The following is a 26,935-nucleotide window of genomic DNA, read 5'->3' as shown; positions in this document are numbered from 1 at the left end:
CATTTGATAAAATACAACATCCTTTCATGATGAAAACCTTAAGGAAACTGGGTAAAGAAGAAACATTCCTTAACACAATCAAGGCAATTTATGACAAACCCATGACCAGCATCTTATTGAATGAGGAAAAGTTGGAAGCATTCCCACTAAAATCCAGAATCAGACAAGGATGTTCACTCTCACCATTACTATTCAATGGAGTCCTGGAAGTTATAGCCAGAGCCATTAGGCAAGAAAAAGCAACAAAAGGGATGCAAATTGGGAAGGAGGAAGTCAAACTATCTCTATTTGCAGATGACATGATTCTGTCTATAGGGGATCCAAAAGACTCACTAAGAGACTATTGGAACTCATAAAAGAGTTTGGTAAAGTGGCAGGATATAAAATTAACGCACTCACTAGGCTAATCCTCCACCTAGCGGCGCCGGCACACCAGGTTCTAGTCCCGGTCGGGGCGCTGGATTCTGTCCCGGTTGCCCCTCTTCCAGGCCAGCTCTCTGCTGTGGCCAGGGAGTGCAGTGGAGGATGGCCCAGGTGCTTGGGCCCTGCACCCCAGGGGAGACCAGGAAAAGCACCTGGCTCCTGGCTCCTGCCATCGGATCAGCGCGGTGCGCCGGCCGCAGTGCGCTGGCCGCGGCGGCCATTGGAGGGTGAACCAACGGCAAAGGAAGACCTTTCTCTCTGTCTCTCTCTCTCTCACTGTCCACTCTGCCTGTCAAAAAAAAAAAAAAAATCAATAGACTTTGAATACACAGACAATGCCTTGGTTGAGAAAGAACTTCTAAGATCAATCCCATTCACAATAGCTACAAAAAATTAAATACCTTGCAATAAATTTAACCAAGGATGTCAAAGATCTACGATGAAAATTACAAAACATTGAAGAAAGAAATAGAAGACACAAGAAAATGGAAAAAATCTTCCAAGTTCATGGATTGGAAGAAGCAATATTATTGAAATGTCCATACTACTGAAAGCAATTTACAGATTCAATGTGATTCAAATCAAAATACCAAGGACATCTTCTCAGATCTAGAAAAAAGTGATGCTGAAATTTATATGGAAATGCAGGAGGGAGGGTAGAGTGGGGAGAATCACTTTGCTTCTAAATTTTTTTTTTTTTTTGACAGGCAGAGTGGACAGTGAGAGAGAGAGACAGAGAGAAAGATCTTCCTTTGCCGTTGGTTCACCCTCCAATGGCCGCTGCGGCCGGCATGCTGCGGCCGGCGTACCGCGCTCATCTGATGGCAGGAGCCAGGTACTTCTCCTGGTCTCCCATGGGGTGCAGGGCCCAAGCACCTGGGCCATCCTCCACTGCACTCCCTAGCCACAGCAGAGAGCTGGCCTGGAAGAGGGGCAATCGGGACAGAATCTGGCGCCCCGACCGGGACTAGAACCTGGTGTGCCGGCGCCGCAAGGCGGAGGATTAGCCTACTGAGCCACGGCGCTGGCCCTAAATTTGTATATGTGAAATGCAGGAAGTTTGTATACCTTAAATAAAAGTTTTATAGGTAAGAACAAACAAAAACAAAACCTAACCCCTAAAATGAGATTAGGTCAGGGGGTGGAGCCCTCACGAATAGGATTAGTGCCTTTATAGAAAAGAGTCCAGACAGTAGGCTGTCCTCTTCCACCCTGTGAAGACACGGCAGGAACATGAAGTCCATGTTCAAGAGAGCAAGGGCCCTGACCACGCACAGGGTCTGCCAGCATGTTGATCTGGGGCTTCCCCACCTCCAGAACCATGAGAAATGAGTTTCTGCTGTTTGTGAGTGAGATGGTCCCTGGTATTTTGCTATAGCAGGTGCAGGGACTAAAGAGGAACGACATCTGAGCGATGAGCTGGGGGAGGACAGCAATGAGCCACAGACACCTGTAGGAAGAACCCTCGGGCAGCAGCACAGTGAGGGCACAGGCCAGCAGGGAGTGTGGCCAGTGCAGGGGACAGCCAGGAGGCCAGTGTGGCTGCTGCAGGGCCGGGCAGGGGTGGGCAGCCGTCTTTGTCATGACGAATCTGCAAGAAGCTGATCATTTTAACCCTAAGAGGTTGAGTGGCTTCTGTAGCACGTAATTCAGTTCTCAGGGGTGTGTTAAGAGGGCTTCTTGGAGGAGGTGATGTCTGAACACGGCCTTCATGAATGAGAATGCACTAGCCACACCAAGAGAGAGATGGACCTACTCAGTCCCAGAGAGAGAGAAAGCAAGAGGTAGGCCAAGAGACGGACAGGGGCACACCTGGGTTTTATCTCCAAACTCCCTGAATGAGGCAGTGTAGGCAGAGAGAGTCCTGGTGCTGGACTTGGGAGGAGTAGGTCCCAAAGCCCCTGGACCCACACTCCCAGTTCCATTTCCTCCCTTGCAAATGAAGGAAAATAAACCCTGCCCATACCCTCTTTTGAGCCATTACAAAGACCAAGGCCCGCAATATACAGAGGCGCCTAGTGAATGTGTCTTATGCTCACACACTGCCATGCGTGCTGCACGGATGCACACGGGAAGATGACACACACTGGGGACGAGATCACACTGCCTTCGGACACCAGGCCCTGGGGAGCCGCAGCTTTGAAATGTGCATGAATTTCATAAAGCACAGACCAGTCACTTTTATGGGAGAAGAACACAAGAAAAATGGAAATAGAGGACAACAAACACATGTTGGGAGAAAGCACACCGATTGCTACATTGCCTGGTCTATTCTCACCACCAAGATCTCCCAGAAGGCAATAAAAAGAGAAAATGGCCTTTCAAAAATCTCTTCGCCATTGATACACTAAATTAGCGACCCAGGGCAGTGTGATAAAATTACACTCTGCTGGAAAGACAAACATGCAAATCATTAGCTTACATTATTAAATGCACAGGAGTTCAATATTAAACTCATCTAAAATCGACAGTTTATTATATTTTCTGAGACTACCAAATAAATTATTTAGTTGTTAAGAGGCTTTCGGGGATGTAAGGGCTTACAGGGAAAAAGTCTGATGAAAAGCTCTGGTTTCTCCCAGAATTTTCTCCTGGATTCTCTGCTTACCCCCCTGGGAGGATTCCGCCCTACTGCTTTTGGGAAGTGCCCTTAGCCCTCCTGGAGCTGCAATGCTGTATCCTAACAGAACTGATCTAATGGCAACGCCTCTATCCAGTCCTCCCAGCTCTGCAGCAAGTGTTTGACTGACACCTATTTATTAAATTAAGTCCATTAAAATTAACAGTGCTTTGATAATCTAGAGATGCCCTTTGGGAAAATGAATCTATTGTAGGAGATAATGGGATTTTGTCACTTAAGCAGAGATAAAGCTATCATTTCTGAAACCATGCTGTTGAGCACTTCCACTTCTGTGTGTCGCACTCAAAAATCTCAATTTACAGCAGCTCTGCACTGAGACCGGCACACATGGAAGCAGTAACATTTTCTCTCTAACAGAATGGAAGCAAATCTCCGCTCCTAGGAAGAGCATCCGCTGAGGAGGCACTGCCACTTTCACTGGCACTGGCAACCCCACACTCCGGTGTTAGAAGGAGTGAGGATCTTGGTTTCTTCCTTTCTAAAGAGTGACACCCCCTAGCCGGGGTCGCGGCTCAATAGGCTAATCCTCCGCCTTGTGGCACCGGCACACCGGGTTCTAGTCCCGGTCGGGGCGCCGGATTCTTTCCCGCTTGCCCCTCTTCCAGGCCAGCTCTCTGCTGTGGCCTGGGAGTGCAGTGGAGGATGGCCCAAGTGCTTGGGCCCTGCACCCCATGAGAGACCAGGAGAAGCACCTGGCTCCTGCCATCAGATCAGTGTGGTGCGCCGGCCGCAGCACGCCAGCCGCAGCACGCCAGCCGCAGCACGCCAGCCACGGCGACCACTGGAGGGTGAACCAACGGCAAAAGGAAGATCTTTCTCTCTGTCTCTCTCTCACTGTCCACTCTGCCTGTCAAAAAAAAAAAAAAAAAGAGTGACACCCCCAACAAGATCAAGGTCCTCCTGAGGTATCAATCATCAAGCTTCAAGAGGAATAGCCTGTGGGGGCTGGCGATGTGGTGCAGAGGGTTAAGCTGCACCTGTGGCACCAGCATCCCACATGAGCACCTGTTCCAGTTCCAGCTGCTCTGCTTCTGATCCGATCCAGCTCTCTGCTAAAGAACCTGGGAAAGCAGCCAAAGATGGCGCAAGTGCTTTGGCTCCTGGATATGGCTTGAGTGTTTCCCAGGGCTTCAGGTACTGGAATTTAATCCCCACTGTGAAGAATAAAGAGGGTGGAAATTCAATCCAACTAAACCACCTTGGATGGTGATTAACCTTAGATAAGTACAATAGGTTGAACCTCAATGATGGAATCCTGGTGGCTTGATCTCAAGAGGGAGAGCCCAGACAGACAGACAGACACACACACGTACTCACACAATACACACATACATAAACACATGCACTCACATACTTACACATATACACACACACACACATATATACACACAGACACTTGCACATGCATCCTGTCTCTTGCCACGTGACCCCTGCACAGCCTTGCCTCTGCCAGCAAGAAGACCACCCCCAGATGTGGCCCCCAGACCTTGTACCTCCAGAATCCTGAGCCAAAAGAAACCTCTTTTTTTTTTTTTTTTCAGGAGCCAGGTGCTTCTCCTGGTCTCCCATGGGGTGCAGGGCCCAAGCACCTGGGCCATCCTCCACTGCACTCCCTGGCCACAGCAGAGAGCCAGCCTGGAAGAGGGGCAGCTGGGACAGAATCTGGTGCCCCGACCGGGACTAGAACCTGGTGTGCCGGCACTGCAAGGTGGAGGATTAGCCTAGTGAGCCACGGCGCCAGCCAAGAAACCTCTTTTCTTTAAAACTCACCCAGCCTCAGGTATTCAGTGAAAGTAGTGAAAAAGGGAGCCAATCCATCCTCCTTCTAAAGTTTCCGTACACTTGATTCTTGTATTTTGCATTATTCGTATTCTCATTAGGCTGACGACAGGTAAGGTCAGCTTGCGGGGCTCCAGAAGACTTGGTGTTTAAAGGACAGTTCATGGCCGGCGCCGCGGCTCACTTGACTAATCCTTCGCCTGCGGCACCAGCACCCCAGGTTCTAGTCCCGGTTGGGGCGCCGGATTCTGTCCCAGTTGCCCCTCTTCCAGGCCAGCTCTCTGCTGTGGCCAGGGAGTGCAGTGGAGGATGGCCCAAGTGCTTGGGCCCTGCACCCCATGGGAGACCAGGAGGAAGCACCTGGCTCTTGGCTTCGGATCAGTGCAGCGTGCCGGCCACAGCACACCAGCCATGGCAGCCACTTGGGGGGTGAACCAACAGATAAAGGAAGACCTTTCTCTCTGTCTCTCTCTCTCTCTCTCATGAACACTTCCAGAGACCAGATGTCATTCCAGAGAGTGCATTATGGCTCCACTGTGTGGTGACAATCCTAAGCAATGTACTGCAACTTTACTCCCACCTAACACTGTGATCCCTGTTTCACACACTTTATCTAATCTTATCTTTTTTTATTTTTTGACAGGCAGAGTGGACAGTGAGAGAGAGAGACAGAGAGAAAGGTCTTCCTTTGCCGTTGGTTCACCCTACAATGGCCGCAGTGGCCGGCGCACCGCGCTGATCCAATGGCAGAAGCCAGGTACTTATCCTGGTCTCCCATGGGGCGCAGGGCCCAAGTACTTGGGCCATCCTCCACTGCACTCCCGGGCCACAGCAGAGAGCTGGCCTGGAAGAGGGGCAAGCGGGAAAGAATCCGGCGCCCCGACTGGGACTAGAACCCGGTGTGCCGGCGCCGCTAGGCGGAGGATTAGCCTAGTGAGCCGCGGCACCAGCTATCTAATCTTATCTAATCACAACAGCCATCCTGGACATGCAGCCCCGGGGCGGATCAATGTGACTTGGAGGCCATCCAGCAGGACAGTAGCCAGAGTATCTGTAATGAACCCTCTGAGATGGCCCTCGTCTTGTGTCTAGTTGCTGAGCCTTGCAGCATAACGTACATACGCAAAACAACTGGCGTGGTGCTTGGTTATGGCATCAGTGAGAAACCACCCCCCACCACCACCATGTATCACGAATGCTTCACTCTGGTCTGCTCCTATGTTAGTTCTGTGCTATGATTTGCTTCTGTATTATTGTTCCTACTGAGGCTGGGCACTTCTTAAAGCAAGGTTTACCTCGCCCTCAGTTTTGGAGGCAAGATGGCAGAGCAACAGGAAGGGAAAGAGCTGCATGGAGGAGGGGTCGAATGTGTGGGGTGTTTTGTGACAACCCAGTCTCTGAAGAGTGCCCCCAGTGACATGAGGCCCCACCTCTTAAAGGTATCACCACCTCAATAACACCACCTTGGGGACCAAGCTGTCAGCCCGTGAGCCTGCAGGGGACAACCCGCATCCAGACCACAGCCACTCCGAAACAACATGAAGGAACCATTAAGCCTGCTCAACTGTCGGAGCATCTCCCCCACTCTGTTAAGGATACCTTACTTCTCAGAAAATAGCTTCTGGGGTCTCTTTGGGGTCAAGACATTGTACGGCTGGACAATCAGTGGCAGGAGTGCACCTGGGTCACCTTAGCGATGGGTAAACTGAAAACCCGTGTCTGGGGCACGGAGGGAAAGTGGTGCAGTTTCTACCAGCACTGATCAGGTGGCACGTGCAGCGCTTCCTGAGACACCCTGACTGCCTCACATCTAAAATCAAAGGAACAGAAAACATAGACAAAGACTTGCCCACCATCAACACTAATCACATCAAACAACTTCCATGTGGAGAGAACCGGAAGCTGGAGCACACGCTCTGCTCATGCATGCACACTGGGCACAGGTGCTTTGTTCATCCAGCCACATGCATGTATTGCATGTCTACACATGTGCCTGGCCCTGTGCTGGACACCAGAGAAACAATGGGAGTTCCCACCCAGCAAGGGAGAGGACAGAGATCAATGTGACGGGGGCCTGCCACAAGAGCAGGTGCACAGCCGGTTCTGGAAGCCTGGGGGAGGAGCATTTGAATTCCGCAACTGCACCCTGTTCAAAGAGCTGTGTTTCCCAATCTGTTTGCCAGCAGATGGTTTTGCTAACTTGCAATCTTCCTTTACCTTGTTCTTCTTGATTCTCTTCATTCTCAAATTCTTTGGCTGCAAAAATGTCTTTAATGGAAATGAGGTCATTTTTCACCAGTTCCAGCTTCTGTCCATCCAGCGATGCTAAAAATGACTGAACCTGAAAAAAAGAAATAGGTTGGCATTAACTGTCATCTTTGCTTCCCACTAATGACAGCTGTGTACAGCTGTCCCTGGTTTGCCCAGGACCGAGGTGATTGCCGGGCGGGAGGGGACGTTGGGTTGTATGCTGGCTTTACTGCCTACAAACTGCAACTTGGGGCAAGCTATAGAAGCTGCCAGACCTCGGTTTTCGCATTTATAAAATGAGATCGACACTTCATTGTGATCCTTTGTATTTGGTAAATGAGATCATGGATATGAAGCACCTTGCACAAAGTGCACACAGCAGGTGCTAAAGAAGTGGTGGCAGCTATGTGGTTAAAACACACGGGGCTCACATATCAGCTCCTCACTTATTAACTATGTGACCTTGGTTAATTCAGTTACCCTCCGGATGCCTCTGCATCTTTATCTGTAAACTGGAGGCTAATTGCATCTACCTTATAGGGTTGTTTTGAGAATTAAGTGCAGTAATGCACTTAAAATACCTGCAGCGGTACTCCATAAATTATGTATGATAGGTATTTATATATATATATATATATATATAGTGTACTATATATATATATATATATATATATATATATATATAGTATGTGGGTCCACATGTAAGCAAACCTGAATAGATAATGTTTTATCTGTAACTGCATCTCCACAGGCACATTTTTCATCTTGGAGATCTTGCAGCTGGAGGAGGGTGGCCTACATCAACCAATAACGGCCACGACAGAGGTGAGTGGAGGGTATAGCCAGGGTGCCAGGGAAGAGCTGTCGCTCTCCTCGAGGAGGCAAGAGGGTGAGCAGGGAGGACTTCATGGAGGAGGTGGATGACGTCTTCCCTGCTGCCTTCAGAACCCCTCCCTTGACACTGTCCTGTGCACACACTTGAACAGTTATTTAGGGATGGGCATTTTGCCCAGTGGTAAAGATGCCATATCCCACATCAGAGTGCCTGAGGTTGACACGCAGCTCCGGCTCGTGACTCCAGATTCCTGCTAACGCACACCCTGGGAAGCACCAGTGATCACTCAAGTACTTGGGTCCCTGCCAGCCACGTGGGAGACCTGGATCAAGTTCTGTGCTCCTGGCATTGGCCTGGCCCAGCCTTGGCTGTTGTAGGCATTTTGGGGGATGGACCAGTGGAAGGGAGCTCTCCCTCTCTCAACCTCTCTCTCTCTCTCTGCCTCTCAAAAAAAAAAATAAGCAACAGTAAAAAAGAAATATTTGTTTAGCTGGCCAGGCAGCCTCTGGAGATTAATTTGTGTTTCCAGAGGTCAAAGGCACAGAGCAGTGTGAGAAGAGCAGACGCCTGGGAAGCAGGCGTGCTTTGCTTTCACTCTGCAGGTCCTAGCTCTGGAGGGACAGTCAGCAGAGGAGCCACAGTCCTCTTTGGAATGTTTTAACATTCATTGTGGCCATAGACTGGCACATCAGGATAAGTGGGAGAACTAGAGAGGGCGTCCAGAACGCCAGGACATCATTTGCTTAATCGCTGCTAATGGACACCACCACTGCATAACGCAGTGGGCGCAGAGGCTCCGAGAGGAAGCTTGGCAGGGAGTCGTCAACACAGAACCCATTAGCCGACCCACCAGCTGCAGCGGTCAGCGGGTGGAAGCAAACGCACCTTGCACGGCGGCTGCTGGCCACTCCTTGCCCTGACCTCCACTGTCCTCCATTCAACCCTCATGTTGCTTCCTCCTGGTTCACTCCTCTATCCCAAGGCTATCGGCGCTGAATCATTACTTCAATGATAACTCACTGCACGTTTCTCAAAAGTATTCATGGGATGCTGAATACTCTATGCTTATATTCTCAGCACTGTGCTAACCATAGGCCTGCACAGGCACAAAGACGGTCTGTCTTATAGATCTTTTCCTTGAAAGGAGTGTGTGGTGCCATTTTGAACTTCTTGTTTACTATTTGTAATGACTGAGTATCATGGCAATGAAAATGATGAGGTTTTCTTTAACACTGTCATCCTAGAGTCAACGTAGACCAATCATAATGATAAGAGTTCCTCTATATCCATCCCTGTGACTGAGCTCCAGCCAATGGGACGTTGGGAGAGACGACGTGTGTTCCCGCTATCCTGTCTCTCCTTACGCTGATGTGGCTCAGAAGACACAGGCCCCAGACGATGCTGCAACCCAGTACTGTCTCTAGACCAGGACACAGGCGAGCCCACAGAGACCCGAGGGGCGTGCCTGCTAGAGCCCACACTTGCCCTTCTGCATCACTTTCCAGGCTACTGAAGGTTCCCTTCCGTGGCCTGCCTGGGACCCCTCCCCAGGCTGTGCTCCTTAGGGTGGGGACAGGCCACTGGCACGTGTATCCATCCCTAGGCCCAAAAGATGGTCCACAGGTGGCTGTTTGCAGAACTTGTATTAGTTCAACCTCACTGAGGTGTGAGCATTAGGCTCCCCGAGGTGTCGGCTGGAGGCAAGAGAAGGGGACAGTGGGAGGGTGGTGTGGGGGTCTGTGCTGCTGGAAGCCTGCTCTCCTGGGGCATTCTGAGAGTACCGATGTCCCTCAACGTCTGATGGGATTCCACTGTGATAGACTCGCAGAAAGCTGCAAATGCCCTAAGACAAAAGTGTATCCAGTACACTCGGCCTACAGAGCATCACAGCTCAGCAACCCACTGTAGCATGTGGGTCATTTCCCTGGTGACCGTGGGGCTTTCTGGGACCTGGGGCTCCTTCTGCTGTCCAGCACGGAGACAGAGGAGTGGACCTCGGACCCCATATCACCTGGCTCCAGATCCACCTCTGGAGAGGAAATGTCTGCATTTGTTGGAGCTCACCTTACTGGATTAGCAGATTCTGAATCTGTGGGAGCAATTCTACAACTGTAGGAATTATAGATCAGTCATGCATTTTAATTAATGAAAAAATTAATTAATTTGAGAGCGTTCCCATCCACTCGGTCATTCCCCCAGATGCCCACAATCACAGGGCGAGGTGAGGCTGAAGCTGGGAGCTGGGAATGTCACCCAAGCTCCCCGGGAAGGAGGCAGAAGGCCAATCACTTGAGCCACTGCTGCTGCCTCCCAGTGCCACAACAGCAGGAAGCTGGAGTCAGAAGCCAGAGCCAGGCCTCAAACCCACATCAGGGACTCCGATATGTGAGTTGGCCAGGCGGAAGCCCAGAGCCAGGAGCTTCCTCTGAGTCTCCCACATGGGTGCAGGGGACCAAGCACTTGGGCCATCTTCCACTGCTTTCTCAGGCCATTAGTATGGAGCTAGATCAGAAATGGAACAGCTGGGACCCAAACCAGTGCCCATATGGGATGCCGGCGATGCAGGTGGCGGCTTAACCCACTAAGCCACAGCGCCAGCCCCTTAATTGGTGTCTTTGCCATTAAGCAAAAACACCTGGCCCCAAATCACTCTTGTCAACAGATGTGACTGACTTGTGTCTGGCTGAGGGACAACATCCCCTGTGGAGGAGAAAGTGGGTGTGTGTCTGTCGGCACATGTCGTCAGCATTCCTTCAGTCCACATAAACTCCCGTTGCTTTGGCTTTTCCTTTGAACTTGGTATAGCATCTGCCTGGTTTCCTACTTAATTAAAGAGTGAAATAAATTCCTTAACAGGTGTTCATCTTATATCTGCAGGAGAGTCACAATTTTGCTTGTTTTGAAAATTATCCTTAGACAGTTTTAACCATATTGCTTTCAGGGAGGGTCACCTTACACTGTTTTCCCAGGTGCACTAGCAGGGAGCTGAATCGGAAGTGGAACAGCCAGGGCTCCAACTGGTGCCCATATGGGATGTCAGCATTGCAGGTGGTAGCTTTACCCATTATGCCACAGTGCCAGCCACCGTGGGTTTTTTCTTAAAGGATCTACAGTGATGTGTGTGTGTGTGTGTGTGTGTATTTAGCAAGTGCTTACTTGGCACTTATATAGTCAGTGTTCTACACATGTAAAACTCTTCACTCATTTAATTATGTATAAGGCTCTTTTGTGTGGGTGTCACCCCATGGGCACTGAGGCTGCAGAGGTCCTCAAACAGGAAGCTGAACTTGGCAATGAGCCTCAGAATGGAGAATCTTTGATTCCGTGGGCCCCACCCTCCTGTGTTTGGACTTGGAGGAGGTGGGCCCATTTGTGATACCTTAATCCAGCCCTGATTTCTGCAGCCATGTAGGGAGTAAACCAGCAGATGAAAGAGCTCTTTCTCTCTCCCTCTCTCTCTCTGTAACTCTGACTTACAAATAAATAAATAAATCTTTAAAAAATAAAATAAAATAAAAAACGCAGCAAGCCCCTCTGAGTTCCTGTGTTTGCATTCCGCTGGGTCACGGTGGGTGCAGGTGTGTGAATGCACATGGCCACGGCACAGGCAGGGTTCCCGGGTGTCTGCTCGGGAGCACTCCCAAACAGAACCTTGACCTTCAGTCCAAGAATCCTGCCCTTTGTGGTGTAGGCGTTCTATGAAGATGACAGAATAGGCAACTACATAACCCACAACATCTATTCAAAGCCTGCGGTCCAAGGGGGCAGCAGCTGCTTTCCTCTCACTGGGTAGGAAGGAAGACGCCGGCTGCAAGGCGTCTCTGCTCTCTGTACAAGGTCATGAAGGAGAGTCAGGGGCCCCACGGTCAAGTGTTGGAGCAGCCGCCTTACGCTGGGCACGGGGCGCAGTGGTGACTCCTGGGGTGCTTGCCTTCTTGGGGCTGGGCTGGGTCACAACTTAGCACAGGACACCGTGGAACTTATCTGGGACCCTGGCACCCATCGTGAGACTCTAGAGCTCAGCCGTTTTCATGGCTTCCCCCAACTTCTTTCCCGTTTGAGAAACACATCACCGACTGTGCTGCTTCGCACGATCGCTGCGACGTACCTTGCTTTCGCTCTCATTGGACAGAATTTCCAGGGCTTCCAGGTGCGACAAACCTTGATATTCATCAAAGAGCATCCCGTAGTGTGCGGTTCTCTCCACAGTGAGCTGCTGCGCCAGTCTCTGCTTCTCCTTCTCCTTGGCTTCCCTTAACATCTGCAGAAAGACACCATGCCTGTACAGCGCCTGCAAAGGCCTGCTTCCCGCGTGAGGCCTGGGGAATGGCCGCCCTGGCTTTGTGCTGGAACGGGCTAGGTTTTAGCGACTTCGGAATTTCTAAAAACAATTTTCAGTGGGAGCTGTTGGTCATTTTTACATAATATTCCACCCTGTATTTCACAGGTCATTGTATACTAGGCAAAAACAAAGTAAAAAGTTTATACGTGGGAATAAGTTTGCAAAGAAGTACACCAAAAGCTTAGCACTGCTTTCCAGTGAAGTGTTTCCCATGTGTGTGATTAACATTCCTATTTTCCACAATGTCCCGATTTTCTATAAAGAGCAAGTCTGCAAGTACACTGGGAAAGTTCAGTCTCTTCTGACACCTATGCGGACTTCCAAGCAGAAAGTAAGCTGGTCTGATATTATCCTTTAAAAAAAATTGTGTGTGTGTGTGTGTGTGTGTGTGTGTGTTTGGTTAGTAGAGAGCTTCAATGACAAAATCAATAGGAACTCAGAATGTGTCCGTCCCCAGGTACCCAATGTAATTATGCTCCCAGGTTCTTGGGTGGTCTCCAGAAGTGTGACTGTGGACCCACTTCCGTTCCACACTCATGCATTTTCTCCAGCTGCCCTTTGTTTAAATAAAAACACAACAGAAGGAACACAAACCCATCAGTCCCACTTTTCTGCACTGGCTTTCTCGGAGTCTAGGCATCTTTTATTTGATTCCTTATTAAGTGTACTGGGCCATTAATTTTATGGGGGTCTTTAATATCTGTGGCAAGCACCATCAGGACACTGGCCAGTGCCACGGGGTCACCAGGGGGTCATCAGAGAACAGTCACTGGCATTTATTTTGTGGCAATGGAACAATCAGCCTCATTCTCCTTTTGGGTTCCTGAAGCTGTTTGCCAGGAGCTCACTGGACCACAAACAGAACTGTCTCTTGTGTGTGTCTTTCAAACTAAATCAGCACAGGCTCTGAATTTTAAAGTTGGCAAAACAATCCAATAAAATCACCACTGGGAATTCCCAACAGTTGGAATAAAACCCAACTCTTTCCACGGAGCTCGGGGCTTGCTGGAGGTAAAAGCAGCAAGTGACCCTGAACTTGCTTCCATTTCTAACTCTGTACTTCGGGAGGAAGGCTGAGGGGTGGCAGGGACCAGAGCCCAGGCAAGGGGTCACTCTGGAGGGTGCAGGGGCCACCCCAAAACGGGGAGAGGAAGGAAAGCTGTCTGCAGGGTGCTGGCTGTGTTCACCCTCCGGAGAAGGAGAGGAGCTGGGTTCAAACAGCAGGGAGGGAGTGGGGCAGGGCAGAAGCCCCGATGGCGACAAGCCGTGGAGTCTCCCACCAGTGGGCAACGTGAACCGCTCTGTCTCGGCGAGACTCAAAAGGTGTCCGCTATGGCGGGGTTAGGACTGGGGAGACGCGCGGGCAGCAGCACGTGTGCGCGTTTCTGGATGCGTCTCTTTAGGGGGTGAAGCAAGCGCCTATCAGCATTCCCTGTATCCGATGACGGCAGCTTCTTCCTCCAGGAGCTCAAATGACTCTGGAGCCTTTCCTGAAGACGGCTCTCATTTCACAGCCCACGCTCACTCCAGCAGGAAATCTGGACCCAAAGCAGATGGGGCCTCAACCCCGCATCGCCACCTGCACAGCCCTGCACTGTCCCGCACCACGGGGGCGGCGGGCTTGGCTGGGAGCAGGGCCACTGGCAGTCAGCCTGCACCCCTCCCTCCCACTCCCGGGGCACACAGGACCAAGGACCCCCCCTCCAGGGTCATCCTCCACCCCTGGGCCACCTGAATTTGCATCCTGCACTTTACAGGGCCTGTGCAAGATGCGAACTAAAAACGTACTCGCTTTGCCAGCCGAAAGAAAACACTGCCAAAGTAGCCAACCCGACCTGAGACAAGGAGACAGTTCTCTCCATGAGCGTCTTGGTCCTCTTAAACCCGGGGTCACTCTCCGCCAGGACGGTCATGGTCTTCTTGCCGATGAATTCCAAGGCATCCAGGCCGCCGCTCAGGACGCTTTTACCCTGCCCGTGAGATAATTGCATGAGATGAGATTTTTCTGAGTTTCTGTTTTGCAGCTGTCAGCAGCTCCTGGGTAACTGGCACTGTCGTCAAATATTAAAATCAATATAAAGACACGATTTCTTTCTCATCAGATTTATCATCCATTTAATCCTATTTTATTTCCCTTGGAAAAGCATATGCCACAGAATTTGTAGGGCATTACAGCATGATTAAAACACAATGCCTAGGATAAAAAAAAAAACACACACACACACACACACAGCACACAGGGATGAATTTCACCAGCTCTGTGGGTATGCACTTAAGACACAGAATGAGCTGGTGACCTAGTTGCTGTTTTGGTTTGGAAAAATGTAATGGGAGTCACAGAATTATTTGGAGCAGTCTACTACAATGTCAAATACTCTTGGCAATTTAGGGAACTGTCTAATCCTGGGCCCTGGAGCACAGGGCCCTCGGGCTGTTTTGCATGACTCCTGCATCCTTCAAGAAACCAGCAAAAATTTTCCTGTAATTAGCACACTCATGAAATAAGACAGGGTGACTTCCAAGTACTTCTGGCTTTAGAAATGCTTCTGTTATACAGTTATCCCCCAAAAAACCCCTTTGCCAGAGTCATTGCCTTCCATTACAAAAACTTAAAACCACCAAGATTATTCACACGAACTGCTCCAGTGACCCAAACTGCTCCGGTGTACATGTCTTTGCAAACTTTTCTGTACAAATCCCCCAACCACACAACTGTGATGACAATCCACACACCCTGTGCTTCCCCCCCCCCCCCCCTTTAGATAGGTGTTGTAAATGCCATTTTATCTACACGCACTTTCCAGTCTCCATAAACATCACACCAACAGCAATGTTCAATGTCACGGAATGAATGCGCTCCATTTGTCATTTTCATCCTGGACACCAAGCCGATCTGGGAGCCGATCAATAATCATGAAATGGGTTGTAAAATGCAAGGCTCTGGGAGGAGGGTGGGATCTCAGAACTCACACTTTTGCATAATTTGATTCATTGCCTTGTAACACCTGGGAAGGGTCAGAGGGAGAAGGGAGGATCTGGGGACGTGGAGGAAGGGCTGATGGGAGGTGGTGGTAGAGGCCAAGAGGCCGGAGAGAATGGGGAACACAGAACGACGGTGAGGCCGCTACAGACACACTCAGAGTGCCCGGCACTGTGGCTCGGAAAGGCTGCAAACTGGCTTCTGGTACCACAGATGTTGCAAGAGCTCCCTCCATCCCCATCCTTCAAACTTCCTCAAGGGTCACTTGAGTTGCACTTTGATAAAACTCCTAAAAACTCTATTTACTGCTCCTTCTCCCCTGCCCAGGCTGGAGGTCCGCAGGTGGCAAGGAGAAGAGCATTTCCTCTCCCTCGTTAGCACATCCAGGACCCGAAGTCTGGATAAAACAGCCTCATTTGTCTGTCTACAGCCCCTCTGCTTCCAACACTGGCTATACCCGTCTGCTGAGCTGCCTCTGCTCCCCAGGGACCTGTGCCCTCTTGCTTGCCAGCACGTGCCATGCCCAACCCCTCACATAAGCTCCTGGGTCCTGGTGAGGATTCCGGTTCTTCTACTAAATGAATGAATGAGTTGATGGGACGTGAGTCATAAACAGAGAAGTGAAATTACTTGCTAAAGTGCACCATGATGAAGGAATCAGCAAAATCCAGGCTATGAGACTCGTAGACTAAATGGCTCAATTATTTAAAGAGATAAAAAAAAATTGTAAAGAAAACAAAGGGTTGGAGTGCAAATCTTAAAAAAAAAAAAAAAAAAAAAGAACCCTAAAATACCAAGTCAAGAACAGGACGAGATCAAACTTGTAATGCCTAAAAATATGCACTCAGGTGGTGAATTCATGAAGAAGCAGCAGGAGGCGCAGGCACCTGGCGCAGTGAGGAGTTAAGCTGCTGCTTGGGATGCAGGCATCGCGTATCGGAGCAATGGGTTTCAGTCCCTGCTCTGCTTCCAATGCCAGCTTCCTGCTGCTGTACATCCTGGGAGGCAGCAGACGATGGCTCGAGCGCTTGGGTCCCTGCTACCCCCATGAAAGACCGGGACTGAGTTCTTGGCTCCTGGCCTCAGCCTGGTCCAGCCCCAGCTGTTGTGGGCATGTGGGGAAGTGAATCAGCAGATGGAAGATCTCCCTCTATCTCTGTCATTCTGACTGTCTGCCTTTCAGACAAAATGAAAATAATAAAATACATAAATACAAGAATTTCAATACTAAAAAAAGAGAAGTGCCAAGAAGTGCCACTACTAAGGAAGTGTGATGGCGGTTATCTGCTAGGGACTGAAGGATGTGGAACCTTTAATCACCGCGGAGGAGCTTGGGGATGGCTGACACTGACCTCAGGCTGAGCAGTGAGTACAGATGAGCCCACCCTGTGATAATTCATGAAGCTGCTCATTCTTTTGTATAACATTCTGCATTTGTACACTACTTTGCAATAGAAAGATAAACATTGCAGTTTTTAAAAACTAGTTGGTTGATTCTACATAATAGAAAATAACCTTTTTCTTCCTGATCCTGAGGACAAGGAAGCTGCCTCATGTTGGCTGGGGCCTCCCGCCTTTTCAATATATATCAGCGTAGGGGTCAGCATTGTGATGTAATGGGTTAAGCCTCTGCCTGCGATGCTGGCATCCCACATGGGTGCATGTTTGAGTCCCAACTACTCCACTTCCAATCCAGCTCCCTGCTAATGGCCCGGAAAAGCAACAGAAGATGTCCCAAATGTTTAGGCCCCTGCCACCCATGTGAGAGACCTAGAAAAAGCTCCTGGCTCCTGGCTTCAGTCTGGCCCAACCCTGGCTGTCATGGCCATCTGGGGAGTGAACCAGTGGGTGGAAGATCACTGTCTCTCTCTGTAACTCTGATTTCAAATAAATAAATAAATAAATATTTTTTAAAAAAATCATCAGCTTTTCTGCCAATGACAATCTTCCTTTAAGAGGGAGGCAGGGGCTTGAGGGGGTACATTCAGGGATCTGCAAGGAAAGGGAACGGAACAGGAAGTGGGCATGGGGAGGGATATTATGTAGTTATCTTAGTTGTGTAGAAATACTTTATTTTCATTTTATTGGAAGGCAGAGAGAGATCTTCCCTCTGCTGGTTCACTCCCCAAATGCCTACAACAGCTAGGCCTGGGCCAGGCCAAAGCCAGGAGCCTGGAGCTCCGTCTGGATTTCCCATGTGGATGGCAGCACTTGAGCCGTCACCTGCTGCCTCCCCGAGCGCACACCGGCAGGAAGCAGGGCTGCTGGGATTCCAACCAGATACTCCAATCTGGCATGCGGACTTCCCAAGAGGTACTTGAACTGCTGTGCCGAATGCCTGCCCAGAGAAATACTCTAGAAACATATCTGGGCCGTTTTTCCTGATTCTCATTACTGGTCTTTTGAAAGATCATTTGAATGGTTTTGCAATAGTTCAAACTGAGGGTTAGAGCTTCTAAAAATAACAGCTGTCCTAGCTAGAACCAGAGCTCTTCCTCTCCAGCCAGAGGCTGTCCCTGCAGTGGCTGGGAAGGACACAGTTAAATCAGACCGGCAGACGTTCCTTCTAAACAGCTCCCTTTTTTAGACATCCCATATATTTCATGTTGCCCTTATTATTTTGGATCCAAGGTTACACCTGCTCTGTAGCGGAAAACATAACAAAACCATAATCCAAAGTTATGAGCAAAGCCCTGTCTCTCTGATGTATCTAGGTCACTGGTAAACAGAAACATCAGAAGCAAGCGCCGGGAGACTCGGGGACGACAGAGGCAGCTACGACTCACCGTGTTTTGCACCACATTGCTGAGGGCTGACAGCACGCCCCGAGACCCTGATGAAGGAGATGTGGGTGGGCTTCCTGCGGCGCCTGGATCTGCGGCCGCATCCACTACTAAAGAGAACACAAGCCTTTTAGCGCTCCTATTGCTGATCTGAACGTGGAAACATCCCACTTGTGCACATGGCATGCTCAAGCCCAAGTCCAAGAACCACCACCCCATGTAAAGGAGTCACTCACTCTCGGGGACTCCGTTTTCGGAATCGGGCTGGGCCCCTTCAGAAGGTCCAGCACTGACGTGATGATGAATCCGGAGGGTGGCCCCCGCTTTCTCCTTGACGGCCGTCAGCCCATGACCTGCCGGGAAACAAAAACAAGGTACACAGATGCGCTGGAGACTCACGGTCTGCGAGCCCTCTGGGTCCCCTCACAAAGCGGTTTGAAGAGGCAGAGGTGCGTCCTGACGGGGAACGAGGGGTCTACAGTAGCAGTGTTGCAGCCCCTCCGATGTGGGTCACTCACCACTGCCTGCTGGGTGACCTGGGAGAAGTCACCCTGTCTCCTTGTCGCTCGGTTTCCTCCCTGGTTGCTGAGAGGAGCCATGAGATCAACACACGCATGTAAAGTGCCCCCAGATGTTTTATTTTATTTTTTAAATCTATGTGAGAGACAGAGGGAGCACCTGAGAAAGAGCACCCCATCAAATGCTTCCTTCCCCAAATGCTGGGCCAGGCTGAAGCTGGGCGCTGGGAACACGGGTGACTGGGACCCCGCCGCCAGAGCCGGCACCTGCTGCCTCCCAGGGCGCACATGAGCAGGAAGCTGGAATCGAGAGGAGAGCTGGGGCTCTGATGCGGGATGCAAGCACCCTAACCGCTACTCCCAACGCCCGCCCCTCCCGGATGCCTTATTATGCCCCTTGCCTCTCGGCGCTGGGAGATCTGCTCTGGACAGTGTAGCTGCCTCCTGTCCACTCTTCCACATGCGTCTTAGGGCAGAGCTGTGCCCCTGTTTTTTTGGTTCCTTGCAGGCCTTATGCATTGCAAGTGCTCTGTTCATATTTGTTGAATGGAGATCATTGGAGCCTCACCAGGCCCTTCCAAAGCATCAGTCACTCCAAAGGGTCTGGGGCCAACGTCTCCAAATCAGAGGGCAAGTCTGTGGGAAAACCGGGAAGGCCACCCACCAAGCTGGCTTCAGCAGTAATGGTTCGAAGCAGCCTACAGAGCAATTTCTTTTTTGGACAGACAGAGTGGACAGTGAGAGAGAGAGACAGAGAGGAAGGTTTTCCTTTTTCCGTTGGTTCACTCCCCCAATGGCCGCTACGGCTGGCGCACTGCGGCCGGTGCACCGCACTGATCCGAAGCCAGGAGCCAGGTGCTTCTCCTGGTCTCCCATGCGGGTGCAGGGCCCAAGGACTTGGTCCATTCTCCACTGCACTCTTGGGCCACAGCAGACAGCTGGACAGGAAGAAGAGCGACTGGGACAGAATCTGGTGCCCCGACCGGGACTAGAACCCGGGGTGCTGGCACCGCAGGCAGAGATTAGCCTATTGATCGCGGTGCCAGCCAGAGCAATGGTTTTACTCCACCCGAGTGGGGACAACACCTGTAGCCCCCCAAGTCTTGCACAAGGGGGGTTCCAAGCCAGCTGACCTTCCTACCCACACTGAAAACAAGAAACAAAAACAACTGCTGGCTTGATAGAAACATCATCTTATCCACACTTTATTCTGGAGGGATCCTTCTCCCCTTGAGGTCCTCGCAAAGCACCCGAGTTCCTCCAAGTTCCCAAAGCCAGTGCAGGGATTAACGACCTGCTGAGGGCCCTAAGTGGCTGGCTGAGCCCCTGCAGGGGGACAGCATGGACTGCTGTCATCACTGTACCCATGATGCCCCTTAACAACAGGGAGAAAATGACAGCTTGTTCTCGGGAGCTGGGTACCTTGGCAGCGGCAGCAATATCAATATGTGGTGGAAAAGTCCCGAGTCACAGAGCCACCCGACCTGAGAAGGTCCTGTTTCGCTGACCAGTTGTCCATCTCTTGATAAGAGGAAGTCATGAATGAATCATCAGCCCATGTATTATCAGTTGGAATCTTGTTTATCGGAGCAAACAAGGCACCAACATTACCCACCATGGGATCAATTATACCCAGTGGAAATCACCCGTCATCACAGGCTGCCTTGAAAACCCTGAAACTTAAAAGGTGCAATTTACAGCTTTAATTACACATAGAAATATGCATCTGTATTCATGAACGGATCCTTAAACACCATTCAAACTCATTATTCAGCTACTTGACAAAATACAGATGTACTGTGGCTGCTAAAACTAAGCTTGGACGAATTCTCTCCAGCTTCCAGTGGACTCCAGGCATTTCAGTGGGTACTCGTGAAGTTTGATGATTATATCCTTACAGAACCCTTCTGCACACAGAATCTGACTTCCTTGCCATTATGAAAGCAAATGTATTTTCCAAAGGAAATCATGAACATGTAAATCTCAACCCACAAGTCTCATTTAGATTTCTGAGAGCCAAACTCAAGGCGTAAGTGGGTCTGAGAGGGCTGGGAGGTACCATCTGCTCCCTGCACGGAAGATGACTGCACACCCCCCCCCCCAAGACTGTTTCAGGGCCGAACGAACCCTGTCTCCATTATCTCCTCCGTCACCTTGACCATGCCTTGCAGGCCAAGGCCATGCCTGGTTCTTCTTGCCTCTCGCCATGTCAGAAGACACATGATCACCAGGACATATGTGCAGGTTGCCTGTAGACAAATCACTTTGTTTCTGGAAGGAAATACCATTTTTTATGTGCAAGGAAATGGTATGCTTGTTGAGTACCCATGACAGTAGGCTGCTACTCCAACTCGACTTTCTGGCTAACGATTCTTCTGAAATGTTTGCTAGCAAAAGTGCACCTTTCTGCATGGTACTAGTAATATGAAGTGAAGCTACACGTGGACGCCCACACTGTGATTTTTCATAGCTGAGGTTTAGACACCAGGCCACACCCTACTCTGAACAGTAACTTCTAAAACTTTACTTAGTGTGACATCTAGTGCCCAGAACAAGGAAATCATAATTTGGAGTTGCTGTCACTTCTTCGTGGAGAGATTTGTTTCCAGAGATACTAACTGGGCTCAAAAAACAAGTATGACTAATACTTCAGGGTATAGTCCGTGGATTAATTTATTTATACCTTAAGTGTCCTCCAAAACCAAAATCTCTCTAAATTTCCTGATTCAAAAGATGAATTGCCCTGTACTCCTTGACTTACTGCAATAAAAGAAGGTGAGTACTGAGGTGATATGAATATTGTATAAATGCTGTGACACTATATAAGTTTCAAAAATGTTCAATGATTGGCTGGTGTTTAATTTATCACCTATACTCTAGCAGAAAATACCCTACACTTGGGGTCATCGTCTCTGAAAGGAGGGTTCATAGCACCTGCCTCCCAGGGTTTTGTGGGTTCACTGAGGAGAAACATGTGAAACCTCTGCTACGGACAGCATTTATTCAGTACTGACTATGTTCCAGGCACCGCATGACATATTTCCAGTACAGTGAATTATCTCATTTAGTCTTTCCAATAACCTTATGAGGTGAGGAGTATTCTAGTACCCATTTCACAACTGGGAAAACTGAGACCTGATGCGATGGTATCGCTTGCCCAAGGTCCCAAAGACAACAGGTGACAGTGGTTAGGATTCCAACATAGTCCTTCTGTCTCTAGAATCCCCACGCTCAATCACTGTCACAGTAAGAAAGTTTTTATGCCGTTTATAGTTGATTAAGGGTCACGTTTGCCTCTTGGGAAGCGACTACTCCAAGACTGTTCTCAAGGACTGGTCACAGGGGAGCTGATGAGACAAAGGCCTGGCCTTGTGCATTCATAAGGTCATTGGAAGCCCCGAGCTCCAATGGGACTTCTGCCGCAAGTGCACGGCAGCTGAACCTGTGCCTCACCCGGGATCTGCTTCCCAGTCCTTAGTGCTCTCGCGAGACTCGCTCACGGCAAAACACCAGCACACAAGCTCCGCCCCGCCCGTCTCCTGAACACCAGCCCAGTGCTCCCATCCACCTCATTTCTTTTCACTGCTTGCACAGTATCACACTCAACGGTTCTTTTTTTTTTTTTTTTTTTTTTTTGACAGGCAGAGTGGACAGTGAGAGAGAGAGACAGAGAGGAAGGTCTTCCTTTGCTGTTGGTTCACCCTCCAATGGCCACCACGGCCGGCGCACTGCAGCCGGTGCACCGCGCTGATCCGATGGCAGGAGCCAGGTGCTTCTCCTGGTCTCCCATGGGGTGCAGGGCCCAAGCACTTGGGCCATCCTCCACTGCACTCCCGGGCCACAGCAGAGAGCTGGCCTGGAAGAGGGGCAACCGGGACAGAATCCAGCGCCCCGACCGGGACTAGAACCCTGTGCCGGCGCCACAAGGCGGAGGATTAGCCTAGTGAGCTGCAGCGCCGGCCACTCAACGGTTCTTTCTTGATGGATATCTTAGCTGCTTCCGGGTTTTCATGTGTGCTGGATGAACTCCCTCGCCTCCTTTGAGTCTTTGTTCAAATGTCACCTCACCCAAGTCTCTACCCTGCGCTACCCTCTGTAAGACTTCAACCCACAAGCTTCCTGATCCTCTGCAAAGGGCCAGCAGAATGGCTGGGCTAGAAGGCATGTACGTTTACATTTTTTTTTCTTTTTTTAAAAAAATTTTTGACAGGCAGAGTGGACAGTGAGAGAGAGAGACAGAGAGAAAGGTCTTCCTTTGCCGTTGGTTCACCCTCCAATGGCTGCCGCGGCCGGCACACCACGCTGATCCGAAGGCAGGAGCCAGGTGTGCTTCTCCTGGTCTCCCATGGGGTGCAGGGCCCAAGCACCTGGGCCATCCTCCACTGCACTCCCTGGCTACAGCAGAGAGCTGGCCTGGAAGAGGGGCAACCGGGACAGAATCCGGCGCCCCGACTGGGACTAGAACCCGGTGTGTTAGCACAGCAAGGCAGAGGATTAGCCTAGTGAGCTGCGGTGCCGGCGTGTGTTTACAATTTTAAAGATAGCGCTAATTGCTCCTTTGAAAGTCACACTAATTTACAGTCTTCTTTGGGTGGATTTTTAGAGAAATAGAAAAATTTAAAAATACCGTGTTTCAGACACTTTTATCACGATACTATAACAGGGTGTACAGAGTGGTGGTTTAGAACAGTAGACAGTTGATACCGTCAGAGTCCACTAAAACAAACCACGGTGCAGCAGAAATAGGAGCCAGGCTGCCCCGCCGTCCCGATGGCTGGGGTCCACGCTGTAATCAGATGCTCACTTCCCTGTAGCTTCAACGCTGACAAGAGGTGTCCCTGGTCTAGCAGCCCAGTAGAAATTCACTAACCCACGTGCCTCATTCATAGATCATAAAGGATTGTGGACAAACTCCAAGCACTGATCCTGTTATCCTCTGTATCAGCGATCCTTGAGACTTTTCACATCATAGCAATGAAAACTGAACGCATGTGCCGCTGATCATGGTTTACAGTGAGGAGCCCTCCCTGCAGCACCACTTTGACACGTCTGCCATCCTCAGAAAGGTTTCATTACAATGTGCAGAAGGAGAAAACCGTAACTTGGGAGGGGGTGGGGAAAAGGAACAACTGGAAATCTGAGTCAAGACACACATCAGGTCCATTCCAACCCCAGGAATTCCCACATAAGGTGATTAAGGGTCAACAAACTATCAACATTACAATTTCCAATAAATCCTCAGGTCTTCTGGAGTATCTAGAAATAAATCCCTCTATCCTACTATAGAGCTTTTTCTTTGCAAACTTGAATATGTTTCAGTACTGCTGGTCCATCACTCTTAGCAATACATCTTTTTTTTTTTTTTTTTTTTTTTTTGACAGGCAGAGTGGACAGTGAGAGAGAGAGAGACAGAGAGAAAGGTCTTCCTTTGCCGTTGGTTCACCCTCCAATGGCTGCCGTGGCCAGCGCACCGCGCTGATCCGATGGCAGGAGCCAGGTACTTATACTGGTCTCCCATGGGGTGCAGGGCCCAAGGACTTGGGTCATCCTCCACTGCACTCCCTGGCCACAGCAGAGGGCTGGCCTGGAAGAGGGGCAACCGGGACAGAATCCGGCGCCCCAACCGGGACTAGAACCCGGTGTGCCGGCGCCGCAGGCGGAGGATTAGCCCAGTAAGCCATGGAGCTGGCAGCAAAACATCTTAAGGACCTTGTGGAAAATCATGGTTGGTTCTCACAACATTACTTTGCAATGGCCACCAGAATTTTTTCTTGTTTACATTTTCCTACATTTTGTTTGCGTTTCTCATTTTGGTTTTTGCCTGGAAATGTTAAAGATTCTTATTGTATTCTATGAATTTGTCCAAAGACACAGGTGGCAGGGGACCAAGTCTTATGGGAATGTGGGGTCAGTGCAGGTGTGGACGGAACTAAAAGCAGGAGTCAAGGCCACTCCTGTGAGAACCACTGGCTGAGAAATGTTTGATTTCACATACGCATTTGGAGGGTTGCTTTGTCTGCTTTTCCCTTAACCTTTGTGTCAAAGTAGAGGTAAAAGGCAAGCTATAAAAATACAGAGCAGCAGGCCGGCGCCGGGGCTCACTAGGCTAATCCTCCGCCTTGTGGCGCCGGCACACTGGGTTCTAGTCCCGGTCGGGGCGCCGGATTCTGTCCCGGTTGCCCCTCTTCCAGGCCAGCTCTCTGCTGTGGCCTGGGAAGGCAGTGGAGGATGGCCCAAGTACTTGGGCCCTGCACCCCATGGGAGACCAGGAGAAGCACCTGGCTCCTGCCATTGGATCAGCGCGGTGCGCCGGCCACAGCGCGCCGGCCACAGCGGCCATTGGAGGGTGAACCAACGGCAAAGGAAGACCTTTCTGTCTCTTTCTCTCACTGTCCACTCTGCCTGTCAAAAAAAAAAAAAAAATACAGAGCAGCAGTCGACTTTATTTTTCTACTTAGCACAGTACTCACACATAGTTTTCTTTTTCTATAGACAGCCACGTAATCTGGAATATTCAAGTTCTGGAAGTCGAAAGGAACCTGAGAATTCCCTGAATTCCCCTACCCCCTTTGATCCCAAGCAAGTAGCACCCAGGACCACGCTCCAGGTCTGGGGACTCACGGTGCCCTGCTCATCCCAAGAGACCACCACCTTCCAAGTGTGTCTGCTGCCAGTTACTGCCTGCGGGCCGCAAGTGGCTGTAACAGCCACGGCTGCAGTTTTCTCAACAACTGTGCCGCATTGCGTTCTGTTTCTACCGTCCGCCGACAGCTCTGCCGCTTGCCCAGGACTGCGTGTTTTGCACTCCTGTCAGCAACTGGAATTCCCTGGGGGTGCACCAGGAGGTGCCTGAGTGGAAGTCACTTGAAACTGAACAGCCAGCTATTTCCTTTCTTTCCTTTCCACAGGCAATTTACAAACCTCCAGGAGCTCCCTCCTGCCACCAGCGCTCTGCCTGTGATGACGACCCGTGACTGCGGCGGAGCCCTGGGGTTGACACATGTCTGTCCGCGCCTAAAGCTGGGCCCAGCTTGCCGCTCTCAGTGCCATGGCAGCAGTTCACTAGGGACCACGGGCCACAAAGCCACTGTAACTTTTGACAAAGTTTAAAAAACTGTATTTGAAAGGAAGAGAGAGAGAGAGAGAGAGAGAGAGAGAGAGAGAGAGAAAACTCTTCATCTTCTGATTCATTCCTTGAATGCATTCAGCATCTGGGTCAGGGCCAGGCTGAAGCTGGGAACTGAGAATTCAGTCTGAGTCTCTCACATGGGTGCCTATGAGCCAAGCACTTGAGCCATCGCCTGCTGCCTCCCAGGGTGCACATTAGCAGGGAGCTGGAATCCGGAGCAGAGCTGGGACGCAAACCAGGTACCGCAATCCCGGATGTCAGTGTTCCAAGCAGTGTCCTAACCACTGCACCAACCCCACCCCCATAGCTTTGTGAAGTCTCTGAGCGCTGTTCCACCCCGTTCAGACTGAGAGCTCGGTTCTGCCATCTCTCCACTCGTGGGATACTTGGGATCCCAAATGCCTTTTGGGAGTCAAACTCCTACCCATGATTCCGGGCTGGGGCCCTATGACTTTAGCCTCCTCTTACGCCCCATATTTTGGTACTATATCAGGCCTACAGAAATATTACCTGTTTTCAAGTATATATTGCTATGATTTTAGCTATTACTATGTAAAGGCAGGGCATAACTTTTTTTTAAGATTTATTTATTTGAAAGGCAAAGTAACAGAGAGAGAAGGAGAGATAGAAAGAGAGAGATCTTCCATCCACTGGTTCATTCCCTAAATGGCTACAAAGGCCAGGGCTAGGCCAGGTCATTGCTAGGAGCCAGGAGCTCCATCTGAGTCTCTCACATGGGTGCAGGGGCCCAAGCACTTGGGCCATCCTCTGCTGCTTTCCCAGGCGCATTAGCAGGGAGCTAGATTGGAAGTGGAGCAGCTGGGACTCCAGTTCCCCTTTCGAAATCCCAGCATACAGCCAAAGCCATAGAAATACGAAGCTTCTGGAATTGGTGGTGTTTTGATGAGGGTTTCAGAAAAGAGAAACAGGTGTTATTGAGAGACACAGAGATTCTGGTCCCTAAGCTGGCCTCCCCTTGAGCAGGACTGTGAAGACAATGGAACCTCACCCCTGTCACTAGGTCCTGCTACCTGGCAAAGCTGACAGGGTCTCCCAGACCTGAAGAAAGGCCTTAAGCAGTTCAATTTGAGTTCATCAAAGAGAGAGAACAGCCCCAGTTGGACTTGAACCAAACAGACAAGTCTCTGAAAAGGGTCCAAGCCCTTCCTGCAGGGAGAGATTGGGGTTCAGCACAATAGAGATTCTTCTGCACTTTGTAAAAGGACCTGCAGGCAGCCTCCAGGAGCTCCCCAGC

General features: G+C 50.2%; 1 protein-coding gene across 3 annotated transcripts in view; it reads right to left on the bottom strand.

The window, feature by feature from the left end:
• FAM114A1 (family with sequence similarity 114 member A1) overlaps nt 1-26,935 on the bottom strand; it is a 70,616-nt gene that overhangs the window by 18,317 nt on the left and 25,364 nt on the right. For 2 of the 3 annotated variants that reach the window (XM_051842463.2, XM_070068120.1), the window contains exons 4-8: nt 18,270-18,386; nt 18,037-18,143; nt 14,106-14,240; nt 12,037-12,189; nt 7,061-7,184 (exon numbers count right to left, since the gene is read on the bottom strand). In XM_051842463.2, coding sequence (XP_051698423.2) covers nt 7,061-7,184; nt 12,037-12,189; nt 14,106-14,240; nt 18,037-18,143; nt 18,270-18,386 — 636 coding nt within the window. The remainder of the gene's footprint in view (nt 1-7,060; nt 7,185-12,036; nt 12,190-14,105; nt 14,241-18,036; nt 18,144-18,269; nt 18,387-26,935) is intronic. The other variant, XM_051842464.2, reaches the window with a different exon arrangement.

This window comes from Oryctolagus cuniculus, chromosome 2 (genome assembly GCF_964237555.1).
Source record: "Oryctolagus cuniculus chromosome 2, mOryCun1.1, whole genome shotgun sequence".
Taxonomy (NCBI): Eukaryota; Metazoa; Chordata; class Mammalia; order Lagomorpha; family Leporidae; genus Oryctolagus; species Oryctolagus cuniculus.
The sequence above is the reverse complement of the archived record's forward strand: the minus strand, read 5'-3'. Positions and strand labels throughout refer to the sequence as shown.